This window comes from Rutidosis leptorrhynchoides, chromosome 2, assembly GCF_046630445.1.
Source record: "Rutidosis leptorrhynchoides isolate AG116_Rl617_1_P2 chromosome 2, CSIRO_AGI_Rlap_v1, whole genome shotgun sequence".
In the NCBI taxonomy this organism is placed as follows: domain Eukaryota; kingdom Viridiplantae; phylum Streptophyta; class Magnoliopsida; order Asterales; family Asteraceae; genus Rutidosis; species Rutidosis leptorrhynchoides.
Window position 1 is genome coordinate 480007654 of NC_092334.1, and position 12803 is coordinate 480020456.

Consider the following 12803-nt stretch of genomic DNA (forward strand, 5'->3'; position numbering starts at 1 on the left):
GATTATTCAAGGGTGTGGAAATCGGGGCGGATAAAGTTGCAGTGTCACATACTCAATATGCGGACGACACTATATTCTTTGGTGAATGGTCTAAATCTAATGCTCGAAACCTTACCCACATGCTTAAATGTTTTGAGTTATCGTCGGGTCTTAAGGTTAACTTTCAAAAAAGTTGTTTGTATGGTATTGGTGTAAGTCATGATGAAGTAGAATACTTGGCTCATCGAATGGGATTCAAGCGGGTAATTTCCTTTCATCTACCTTGGCTTCCCGATTGGTTCTAAGATGAAAAAAATGGTTGATTGGCTCCCGGGAATCGAAATATTCAAGTCTAGGCTTTCGGAATGGAAAATGAGATCGATATCCTATGGTGGAAGATTAGTTCTCATTAAATCGGCTCCAAATAGTCTACCATCGTATTTTTTTTTTTCTCGCTCTTCCGTGCTCCGCCTTGTGTGCATAAACATCCTGTGAGTGTGAGATGTATATTTTTTTTTTTTTGGGCCGGGGGGAGGGGGGATCATGCTCTTTTACCTTATAGGGTGAGGGTTTAAACATTGGATCACTAAATAGTAAAAATCTTGATTTATTAGGCAAATGGTGGTGGAGTTTAATACCAAAATCGATCATTTGTGGAATAAACTTATTCGGAGTATTTATGGAATTGACGGTGGTAGGGGTGTTCATCGGTTCGGTTTTCGGTTTCTTCGGTGTATTCGGTTCGGTGTATTCGGTTTTGAAATTTTTTTGGGCAAAACCGAAAACCGAATTCAGAACCGAAACCGAAAACCGAATTCGAATTTGGTTCGGTTTCGGTTAAATCATGAAAAAATCTAAAATCGTGGTAGTTTAATTGTGGCGTTACTAATGTCTTAGCTGTTTACAATATAAAACAATGACGTATTATTAAATAATCAAGAATTCGATGATTTATTAATATTTATAGCTTAATTGTGACGTTTACTGCTTTCGTTATTAAGAAGATGAACAAAATAATTTGAGCAACATAAATATAATGTAGGCCACATAATCGTCATGTAACTGAGAACCTATTTAGATGGTTGAATCCCTAAATATAATGACATTAATACATGAATATAAAAATTATATATATTAAAATTGTGAACTCGGTTTTGAATTCGGTTTAACCGAATTTAGAATTTCCAAAATCGAAAACCGAATTCAATTTCGGTTTCGGCTTTACTCGATCCGAATACCGTTTTTCAAATTTGGTTTCGGTTTTTTTCGGTTTGGTTCCGGTTTGAACGGTTTCAAACCAAATACTTATCACCCCTAGATGATGGTTTGCGATTGGAGAAGGGGCATGCTCATTCTTCGATTGTGGGCATTTGGAAAAATATTGTTATTGCAGGCTGTCAAATTGAGGATATGCACATTCACTTCAAGAATTCATTTCAAAAACAATAGGTAATAGGCAATCTACACTGTTTTGGGATGATCATTGGTGTGGATCCTCCAACCTTCGCAACAACTTCCCTAGCATGTTTGAGTTTGATCCAATTTATATTTGTATATGTATTATTCGATGTTTATATTAATATATGCTAATTGCTTTTCAAAAAAAGATATAATCATAAAATATCAAATAATAATATAATAATAATAAAATATAAATGTTGAAAAAAACATTAAAATGTCAAAACTCCAAATGAAGGAGGACGGATCATCGGAGTAGAAAAACCTGAAAACAAACAATAATCTTATAATTCTTAGGTTCATATTTAACCTTATAAAATGTCAGAAAAAAAAACATTAAAAAATTATTATGGTAGACTAATCGAACATGTTTTTATCATAATCATATAATATATACAATATAAAATACGGAGTAGAATACTAGAATAATAATAATAATAATAATAATAATAATTATTATTATTATTATTATTATTATTATTATTATTATTATTATTATTATTATTATTATTATTATTATTAATATTAATAAAATATAAATATAAAAAATATATAAATATAAAATACTATTATTAAAAGATAAAAAAATGCTTTGCAAAGATGAACGTGTCATCAGAAAGGAAAATTAATGATTAGAGGCTACTTTTGTCGATCACACTGCATTTTTCTTTGCAGCCCAACCAGAAATGGCAAGCTATAGTTAAATGGAGTAGTGACAATCAGTTAATTCTATGGGTGTGTTTGGTGACGCAGTTCCTAGGAGCTTAAGCTTATTTTTTTTCTAGAAGTTTCATCTTCTAGCCTTGTTTAGTATACAAATAATACAGAACTTATGAAATAAATAAGCTCTTAAAAAATAAGTTAATTGAAATAGCTTATGAAAATAAGTTAGGAAGCTTATCAAAGTAAAATTACATTATTAGTCCCTAAATCATTATTTATCATTTATTTTTTGTCATTTTATGTCATTTTATGTCATTTTACATATATAAGCTCCGGCTACTTTAAAAAACACTTATAAAATATAAGCTCCAGCTTCCATCTTCAGTTGCAAGCTCCAGCTCCAGCTACAAGCTGGTTTCACCCAAACACACTCTCTATATATTTTTCTTTTGTTTGCGTGTTAAAGACATTTCCAGAAGTTATGTTTAAAGTTTTCTTTTATATAACCGACGATGATGATATTATTATTATAACTACTAATTTTAGTAAATTCACCACAATTTTGCACAAGTATTAGGCATTTGTTACACAAATATAAATATGGTGAACCTTTTTATTAGAATCAAGTCTGAAATTTCAATCCCCTTATAATTTGCCCTTAAAATTAAATTAAGTGTTCGCTCTTGTAGGTATACGATGCTATGTGCCGTTCGGAAAAGAAAAAAAAAAAAGTATACGATGCTATGTGAAAGGGTAGAATTATGATCCTATTATGTGAATAGATACAACTAGTTTTCGAATCCTCGTTTCGCGACGGGGGTTCGATTTTCAATGTATTTAGGGGGAAAAGAAGAAGAAGAAAAAAGTAAGAAGACGAAAACGCCCCTAATTACTATTCATCATTTTTGTCTAATAGATAGTATAGTAATTGACCGGCACCCACAAAAGAACTATTGTTTTTTTCAATAACGAATACTACTAAACAAGGACAAATTCATCCAAAGATGAATAAGCCGAACAAGGATACAAAACATGGAAAGGCTTGAACTTAGAAAACGAAGAAAACTTATCCGCTATATACATGCAAGCCTAACCAAAATCTTACACAAAAACAAGAATAACAAGAAACAAAATACAATTTAACCGCACTAAGTACAAGATCTAAACGAGATACAACCTAATCAACACAAAACAAACAGGAGCACACAAAAATTAAGGCAGTTTTACCATTTGGCCGTCTACCATGTCGCGCCTAACCTCTTTGCCCGAGATATTATCAAACGTATAAGACAAATCGTTAGATGAACCATCACCGATTAAAATAGCTGTCGACGGAGGTAAAACACCCTAATTTACGAGGCCTTTAAAGAACCTGGACTTCTTGTTCGCATCATCCTCCTCGTCAAGAATCGCAACCTACGCGACAACCTCCTTTTTTTTCTTCTATTTTTCCTTTATGTTATTGAACCCATTCCCGCGAGAAAAGAGTGATGTAGAAGAACCTGCATCTGGCACCTTTCAATTTGTTCCCGCAACAAAATCTACCACGTGAACTAAAGCTCTTGAATTGGATCCCCGAAATCAAGATCAAACTCCTCGTCATGTAAACGGAACTTGCCGATAGCATCATCATCCTTCTTCTTGAGTCTTGACCACGGTAGACGTCTTGTTGCCACCACCAACACTCTTGGAAACGCCACAAACGAACTATTACTCTCAACTACAAGCCTATCGAGGTTAAAGACATTTGACCCATTAGTCTAATTGGTGTACAATATAAGATAATTGTTAAACTGCTTGCTAATCGAAAGGCCTTGGACATTGATTCGATTATACGTCCAAAACAGCCTGCTTTCATTAAGGGGCTTCAAATTCTCGACCGCACTTTAATGATAAGCAAAATTATAAATTGGAATGAGCCACATACCTTTATTTTCATTCCCATAAACCAAACACACGTGCCTAGATAATGTCTACAAAGGGTAACAAAGCCCATATTCAGATTATAACCAAACAAAATCAAATCAAAATGTAAATGTAAATGCTACAAAAACAGATTATAACTGCCTATAAGAATCAATTCTACATTGCACATCTAACTACCACAGATCATTATCGTGAAGGTCAATCGCTCTCTTCATCTACAAGAACACGAAACAAATTTAGTGATATACTATGCTCTCAAACCATCTTGGTTTTTATCACAAAATCTTACTCTTAGATCAAAGAAGCTAGCTAACTTGTCGGTTCCTATTCAAACATTAGTGTCGTATCACTAGATTGTGTAGGTCTCATTTCTTCAAATTCATGACTCGGGTTTGGCTCAGCATCATCATCCTCCACCTAGTTGTTTGTCTCTTCAGTTAATTTAAGATCACGAGAAATGTCTGACGTCTGAACCGATTCATCCTTCACACAATCAACATTACAAGTAACGTTTGCGCTTTCTACCTCTGCACTCGTGTTTGGCTCAATGTCAGTCGGTTTTTCGGATGAGTTAGGTTCACGATACATGTCAGCAGCTTTCGGAACTGGGTCGTCGTTCAGATTATTAACATCGCAAGAAACGCTGATATTATTCAAATCTACAATTGGGTTTGGTTCGCCATCTTGTACCACCTTGTCAATCGGCTTTTCAGCTAATTTGAGTTCATGAGAAATATCGGGCGTCTGAACTGGGTCGTTCTTCAGATGATCAACATCTTTCTCTATCTTCTCAATAGAATTTTCAGTTGGTTCAATGCCAGGTGTCTGAACAGGAACAGTGTCATCCTTCAGATTATCAACACTAAAAGAAACGCTCGTGTTTGGTGTATATGCATCTTCCATTTCATATTCTTTTGTGGGTTCAGTTTTGGATGAGTCAGCAGGTACCTCGCTGTTAGTAAGTTACTTAACCAATTAGAACAAGTCATTTGACCAAAGTCTAAACACAAAACAATCAGGTAGCTTATTATTGAAGCAAGTGATAATTATTTAATTAACCTTTTTATAGCTTCTTTCATTAGCGAGGATCCTAGCTTTCTTTTCCCCTTCTGCTTTAACGGCCTGAAAATGTTGATCAAACCGATATTACCTTCCAACATATTCATGTTTGATTTATAATTTTGATAAAATTTAATTACACATAAAAAAAGAATTAACAGACGAAAAAGCTGAAAATCGCAAATGGCCACTTACTTGGCAGATGTAGTCGAGGAACTCTGTACATAAGTATATTGTTCGTGTTTCTAAAAAAAATACAAAGCAAATTAATTAAATAAATAAATAATAAGTATAAAACACATAACAGCAAAATAGAAAATTAGGAAGAGACAGTAACTTGACCAGGTGACGTCTCATCAAGGATCCTCCACTTTTCATGATGTAAATCCAGTATCTCTTCATCACCATCAGCATATAAAACCTGAATAACATTTAAGTAAACATAAATTGAACTCTAAAAAAATTGCAACAAACTTACTGCCTTTAAGTGTAAAAAAGATATATGCCAAACTATTTAAGCATCCTTTAACCTTGTATCTGTCAGTTAACCGGTTATAAGACGAAACAACACCTTTATAATACCTGTCCAAAAATAAACTTATCAATACCGAGTATATAATATTACGCTAGCTTGATATATTAATCACGTATATAAAGATACTCACATTTTATCCAATGGCCACCAAACTTCTATACTACATCCCACCAAATCTTCCTTCCATTTCTTCGGAGTTTCCTGGATATTGTACAATACTTTATTGGATCAACTTTCACACTCAACCGTACAACAAGCATTAAAACTTTATTGTTTATAGAAATTAATGAGCATTTAAGTAGTACCTTGCTACCAGAAGCATTAGCAATACGTTTCTTTGAAGAAGAATTTCTTCTATTATTTTGTTTATCAATTATTATCATTTGTTGCATCAGTTCTATTCCATCGTAATCGGATGAGATCTCATCGTCTGTTATTGTCGAGTGCTTTTCCTGTTGCCCTGTAGAACTTTTCGTACCTTTAGATTTGTCACGCAATCTACTTCTCCTTGCATCTTCATGTGAATGAACTAAATTATTATTAGGACTATTATCTTGATACGAATTGTTTATCTTGTTCTTTGGTCGACCCCTTTTGGGAGTTTCTAGTTCTTTTCCCTTTAACCGATCTCTGTCGTTATACTTTTGCTTCTTTGTGGACCCCCCATTCTCCAAACTACTAAGGGCCCACTTTGTTGATTTGGTTTCCTGCAATGATTATTTGAATCCTGCAATTGATAAAAATCTCTAGGATAAAAATATAATTATAAGATATATAAGGTGTAAGAAAACAGACCACGTGCTCATTTCCATTAGCATTGTGACATAAGAGTGTGGCCACGTCAGCATAACTGTCAGGATCGGAATTTATGAGTTTCATTATTGTTTCCGAATAGGGTTTAATTATGTCAATACAATTCATCAGGACCTTCTCTGTCAAATTCCATGTAACAGGCGAAACATTCTGAAAACAAAAGTTTATATAAATCTTCTAGAAATATCAGAATTATTTATTATAAGATTAATAAAGAAAAAGATTTACAAAATAATTAAGAACCTGATTTTCTTTTCTGACATGCGAAATGAGAAGAGATAGAAGCTCGAATGATATCTCGTCACTTTCTTTAATCATTAGAGTCATGATAGTTTCCATATCCGAGTATACTCTGTGAGGATGATTTGATCTGCATTGTCATCAAGATGAGAACTTTATTTTCAAATGTCCATGGCTCATATAATTATGATGAAACGAGTTACAGTGATTCTTCAACAAATTCATGCATCATATGTCCAAAATTAATGAACAAAACTAAACCGTATAAACAGCCCTCACCTAGTTTTACTTAAAAACTGTTCGAACATAGCAAGGACCAAAGCATCACACTGTAGGTCCAGCATCAATAAGAAGGATCTAAGTTTAGCAACAGACTCGAGAATGTGAATGGCTTTATGATAAGTATGGCCGCTCATATTTGACAATTCGCCAAAAGCCATCACATTTAGCTGGAAGATTTCCTGTTTTAGAAAGAAGCAACTAAAAACAGTTAACAAGATCTACAACAACGTCAAAAATGGAAGAAAACCACTACTATTTTGAAACCGAAAATATTTGGAGTCAAGAAATACCTTCATAATTTCATCTTTATAAGGTTGTTCTGGTGCTGTTATTCTTGCTATTTCAGAAAGACATGATGCCACTGATACTCTAACGTTGATATCTGGATGTTTTATTAATTCGTGACCGATAAGGGCCCCCATTGAAGGCACAAGTGCCCCTTGCATTGATATGGATGGCGATTGACCCACACAAGTCAAGAGTTGCTCGATTTTCTTGAAACCAACAAAATTGCAAACCTTTAGCAATAATTATTGAACATATTATGGGTTGGCATACATCTTAGTAAAAAAACTCTCCCTCCCCGGGTAACCTGAACTGGAAAACCTCCTTCGATTACCCGTTTACACTCCTAACACACACAGAGACTAAAAGCTGTCCAATTATTGCATTCGTGTTGAAAAGTTAAAAAAAATCTACAACAAATAGAGAACAAGACTAACATAGTCATAGATGCCTATTTAGTTACTCGTAGACAAACCTAATGATAAAGTATTTATTACCTATCCCGCTCCACACACACTTGGACATACATAAACTAAACTATATACAAGGCTCAAATGAGAACCAAAAAGAGGGCAATAACTGTGAAAAGCACGACACTATGTGTTAATTCACAAGTGATGATATTCAAATATTGGTAAAGGTTCTAACGAGAACCAATATCAGGTTTGAAAAAACTTAAATTACATGTAATAAAATTATATAATTAACACATACTTTTTAAATGAGAGACAAGTAGATTAATGTGTTTTAACAAATAATTTTAATAATCTTAACTTGTAATTTGAACTACATCAACATTTTCATAGCATCACATGTAAAATACGTAACACTTTAAACTTGTGATTCTCACAGCTTTAGCTAAATTTTTGGTTTTCGTTTACCCTTACACTGTATATTTAAGTAAGTATATGTATATGTATATGTATATGTATATGTATATGCATTGAACCAGATAGGGTAGCTAATGCTTTCTAATTAGGGTTTCTTTGCTGGCAATCAAATTAGCAGCTACCAATATAAAAAGCATAAAGTAACAGCAACTAATCCAATATAGATACATACAGGGGATATATATATATATATATATATATATATATATATATATATATATATATATATATATATATAACATATAATAATGATACAAATAATGACATATAATACAATATCCTCAAAATTATCAATACAAACAACATGAATCATTAAATTGCAAATACTATGAAATTAATTACTGAAGAAAAGGTTGAAATTTTGCTTACATCGAGAAGGACTAAAAGTTGTTTGGTGGAAGAAGGAAGAACTGAAAGCCGTTGACCAGCTTCTTTAAGCTGTTGTTCCACCGTATTTACTTGATATTCACAGTCCATTATTGTTCTAACAATTGCTCTGCAGATACAAACCCTAGGAGGATGAGAAGGTAACAGAATGTTAATTTGAATTTATAGAAGGATGTGTGTGTATATAATTAGGGTTTTCACCGTAGCAACGGATTATATTTTGGTCAAATTTGTATGAAACCTAAATTTCCCGAACCCAACCGTACGGAAGCATAAAACTATCGAGTGTGAGGCGAGAACGAAAGCAGTGGGGGTTGGGGGTTTGATTAATACTCCACGAACAGAACAAAAAGCACAGTTTAAACTGAAACTATGGACTTTTTATCTACTTTATAATTTTTTTTTTTTTTTTTTTATAATGAAACTTTTATTTATTAAATTCAAACGAAAAGAAATAACGGGCAGGACTTACCCTTCACCCCCAAATTCACAACATACAATACAGAGCATGACCTAGAATCAAACATGCAAATCCTAGAACACAAAAGGACACAATTACATCAATTGCTTCATCACCAATCTGTTACCATCCAGATCCAAACCCCAATTCTTCGCTGCCCTAGCCATAGCAACCGAATTCTTGATTTTGAATGACGTCAGCTTCAATTTGATACCTTCAACGATACACTTTACAAGCTCAGACTCATTCCTCCTTCTTCCTTTGAAAATTCTGCTATTTCTTTCCTGCCATACATTATACACCGTAGCTGCAATGGTAATGTTGTTTATCACATCCCATATTTGATTTCTGAAAGGAAAAGCAGCAATCTTTTGAACAATGGCATGAATATTTGTTGGCAGACCTCTGAATAGAAGCAATTTCTTAACTTCTAACCATACAGCTTTTGAATACTCACAGCCAAAGAACAGATGATTAATTGAATCTGCTTCCTTGCCACATAGCTCGCATTGAAATGTTTTGAGTGGGTACCATTTCATAAGTTTATCTTGTGTAGTTAGCCTTTCCTGTATAGCAAGCCACATTATGAAGGCATGCTTAGGATTGGCCTGAGGAAACCAAACTACATGGTGCCATGGTACATTGGCTTTATTTACTTTAAGATCATCCCATGTCTGACCAGTTGAATAAGAAACTTTGTTGCCTTTATTTGTAACCCATTGAACATTCCCCTCATTATCTTCAAACACATTAGGTTTGATTCTATCTGTAACAACCCAACCCAATATCCAACCGAATACGCGAAATATTTTTTTTTTATATACAGCTGAGTGCGCGGCGCGCAGGTGGTCTGGCAGCTTCTGTCCGAATTTACAATTTTTCAATTAAAGATCTCCCACTTCCCGACATATTTAGACGAAACGCTTTTCACAACATGTTATAATAGTTAAAACTCACACGATTCAATAATAAAATAAGTTTTACGAAATCGGGCCCACATATGCTGTAATACAAGTTTCGTACAAAGTATGAGTTTTGACCACACTAGTTTAAATTCCAAACGACACTATGAGCATGGTGTTTGGGGGTTAAACTACCCAAATCTCGGTCAAACTCCAAAAGCTATATGCCAAAAGCGTCTCCTATCAAAACAAAGCCGGATCACTAATCCGAACGAACGCCCTTACCCTTGTCCACGCCAGAGCCTATAAAAAGGTAAACAACGAGAGGGTAAGCTAAAGCTTAGTGAATGCAATAATTATACATATACATATATAATATACCTACTTGCATACACTTACACACACCGTATAATAGCTAGTAATAACTATTAGCATACCAACTCCGAGTATAAGCTAATAACCTCCAAATACCGCAACTAGCATAATCAATAGCATAATCACCGAAATAATATATTACGCTATACAACAACACATACACAAACTATATGGTTAACCATAAACGCGTCATGGAGCTACCGGTTCCGTGGTTCACACCATACGCAATGCTATGACGCTACCGGCTCCGTGGTTCACGTCACTACGCATTTGAGTCATACCCTTTTATAGTGCTACCGGCTCCGTGGTTCACACTTTGGTGTTACCGGCTCCGTGATTCACACCTCATTTTATAGTGCTACCGGCTCCGTGGTTCACACTTTGATGCTACCGGCTCCGTGGTTCACATCACAACTCGAGTCATACTCTTTTATAGTGCTACCGGCTTCGTGGTTCACACTACAACACACATACCATGATGCTACCGGCTCCGTGGTTCACATCATAGCACACTCGCACACACTATGGTACTACCGGCTCCGTGGTTCATACCATAGCATACAAATAAATACACTATATACATACATGCATAATTACTCCACTCACCTTAACGATTCGGTGACGGTTTTATATTTTCGCGAGCTTCAAAGCAAAGTACCTAATACAATAAGTACTCGATCAACACACAAACTAGTTGGACTAAACACCAATAACTTACTCATGTGCATTTAATGACTTAATGCATTAAATACTCCATTTACACCAAAAACCGTCCATTTAAGGTCAAGACCATCATAAGTCACCAAAACCTAGTGATTGAGGTCCAACAACACTAACTAATAAACAATTAGGATATTTCATACCCATCTTTCCCAACTAGGCCAATCATTATCCATTCGACCATTTTAAAGTCAACACACCCATTTCGGGTCATCCACTAACCCCATTAACACTCATTTGCTTAATAACTAGATGTGCTAGTAATTAACTAACCAATCAAGGTTCATAAACACCAATTTACACTTTGAAACCCTAGGTTAGTTACTATTGAGTCTTCAAGACTCAATCTTACCCAAGAACACCCAAAATCACCAAATATGGGTTTTATGTTCATCACTAATCCAAACCCTAACCCTTAAACCAATTAAAATGAGGAAATCAAAGTTAGGACATACCACTACAATCAAAACGTAGCTAAAGGCTAGATGAACAACTTTAATACTTGAGCTTTAACCCGAATCAAGCTTCTTCCTCCTTGATTTGAGCTTTCTCTCACTTAAGGGTTTTCTCACTCTAGGAAATTGAATTGGAGAGATGATGTGGTAGATGATAAAGTTAAGTGTGTTCCAACCACCACCAATCTGGCCTTTACAGCCCCCAACTCGTCCTCATGTGAAAAGATAACAATACCCTTCATTAAATTTTAATTTAAAAACAGAAATCTGTGCACATGGCTAGTGTGCGGCGCGCACACTTAACCATGCACGGCGCGCACAAGGTTCTGGGAAGGATTCTGACTTCTGTTTAACTGCACTGTATTTCCACACTTTATGTACCATATTTACACTGCAGTACACTAATAATTCGGGTCTTACACTATCCCTCATAGCTAGCAATTGTTTCCAACCCCAGCTATCATGCTGTTTAACTTCAATTTCCCATATAGTCTTCTCTTTTAACTTTACAAGATTGACCCAATTAAACCAAAGAGATTCTTTCTTTTCAATTATTTTCCACAGCTGTTTGATTAATAGAATCTCATTCCATTCCTTCAAAGGTTTTAAACCTAGCCCACCTTGAATTTTAGGAGTGCAAATCACCTTCCAAGAAACCTTTGCTCTGCCTTGTACACTATCACCATGATTCCCAAGGAAACCCTTGATAATTTGCTCAATTTCATTTATCACTGTACTAGGAAACTTGTACACAGATGCCCAATAAATGTGCATAGATGAAAGGACAGAAGCAATTAGCTGTAGCCTGCCAGCATATGACAAATGCTTTGTTTTCCAATTATCAATCCTCTTCTTTATTTTATCAATAATCTCTTTACAATCCTTTACTCCTAGCCTTTTAGCAAGAAGTGGAACACCAAGATACTTAACTGGCAATCTACCCACAGTAAAAGGCAATAAATTTGTAATTTCATGTTGCAGCCCTCTATGAACACTTCCAAAGAAGATTGTACTCTTGTTAATGTTGGGAAGAAGACCAGAGACAGCACTAAACTCATTCAATGCTCTCTTAATAGTGCTAATTGACTTTATATCAGCATGACAGAATACTAACAGATCATCAGCAAAACACACATATGTAAGCTTCATTTCCTTACAGCCCACATGATATTTAAAGCCAGGATTCTCTTTAATTCTTTGTGCTAGGATCAGATTTAGAATTTCCATGACAAGTGTAAAGAGATAAGGTGATATAGGGTCACCCTGTCTTAATCCCCTGCCACCATTGAAATATCCTTTAATCTCATTGTTAATACAGAGAGAAAACTTAGTTGTAGAAACACATTTCATTATCCAGCCAACCATCTTCTCATG

General features: G+C 34.8%; 1 protein-coding gene across 7 annotated transcripts; it reads right to left on the reverse strand.

Annotated features, from left to right (window-relative positions):
- Positions 1 to 3140: 3140 nt before the first annotated feature.
- Positions 3141 to 8852, reverse strand: LOC139892629 (sister chromatid cohesion protein PDS5 homolog D-like). Of its 7 annotated transcripts, XR_011774181.1 has the most exons (14): positions 8500 to 8852; positions 7246 to 7473; positions 6953 to 7134; positions 6677 to 6803; positions 6416 to 6583; positions 5926 to 6327; positions 5751 to 5821; positions 5616 to 5667; positions 5423 to 5506; positions 5281 to 5330; positions 5086 to 5148; positions 4316 to 4978; positions 4028 to 4073; positions 3141 to 3828 (listed from the first exon to the last, which is right to left on the reverse strand). XR_011774181.1 is itself a non-coding variant. In XM_071875737.1 (13 exons), exons 1-13 carry the CDS (start codon positions 8605 to 8607, stop codon positions 3817 to 3819), a joined length of 1593 nt encoding a protein of 530 aa, XP_071731838.1. In that variant the 5' UTR covers positions 8608 to 8852; the 3' UTR covers positions 3141 to 3816. The 7 variants fall into 7 exon arrangements, 4 of the variants coding, with proteins under 4 accessions (XP_071731838.1, XP_071731836.1, XP_071731837.1 ...); XR_011774180.1 differs by having other exon boundaries at positions 3141 to 4241; XR_011774179.1 differs by having other exon boundaries at positions 4028 to 4978.
- Between the last annotated feature and the right edge of the window lie 3951 nt (positions 8853 to 12803).

What these genes read in the sequence shown, in the direction of transcription:
- LOC139892629 (XM_071875734.1), bottom strand. Translation starts at nt 8,607, where the DNA reads ATGGACTGTGAATATCAAGTAAATACGGTGGAACAACAGCTTAAAGAA. An exon ending in AACTTTTAGTCCTTCTCGAT is followed by an intron (nt 7,474 to 8,499) that starts GTAAGCAAAATT and finishes TTATTGCTAAAG; the next exon opens with GTTTGCAATTTTGTTGGTTT. An exon ending in ATAAAGATGAAATTATGAAG is followed by an intron (nt 7,135 to 7,245) that starts GTATTTCTTGAC and finishes TTTCTAAAACAG; the next exon opens with GAAATCTTCCAGCTAAATGT.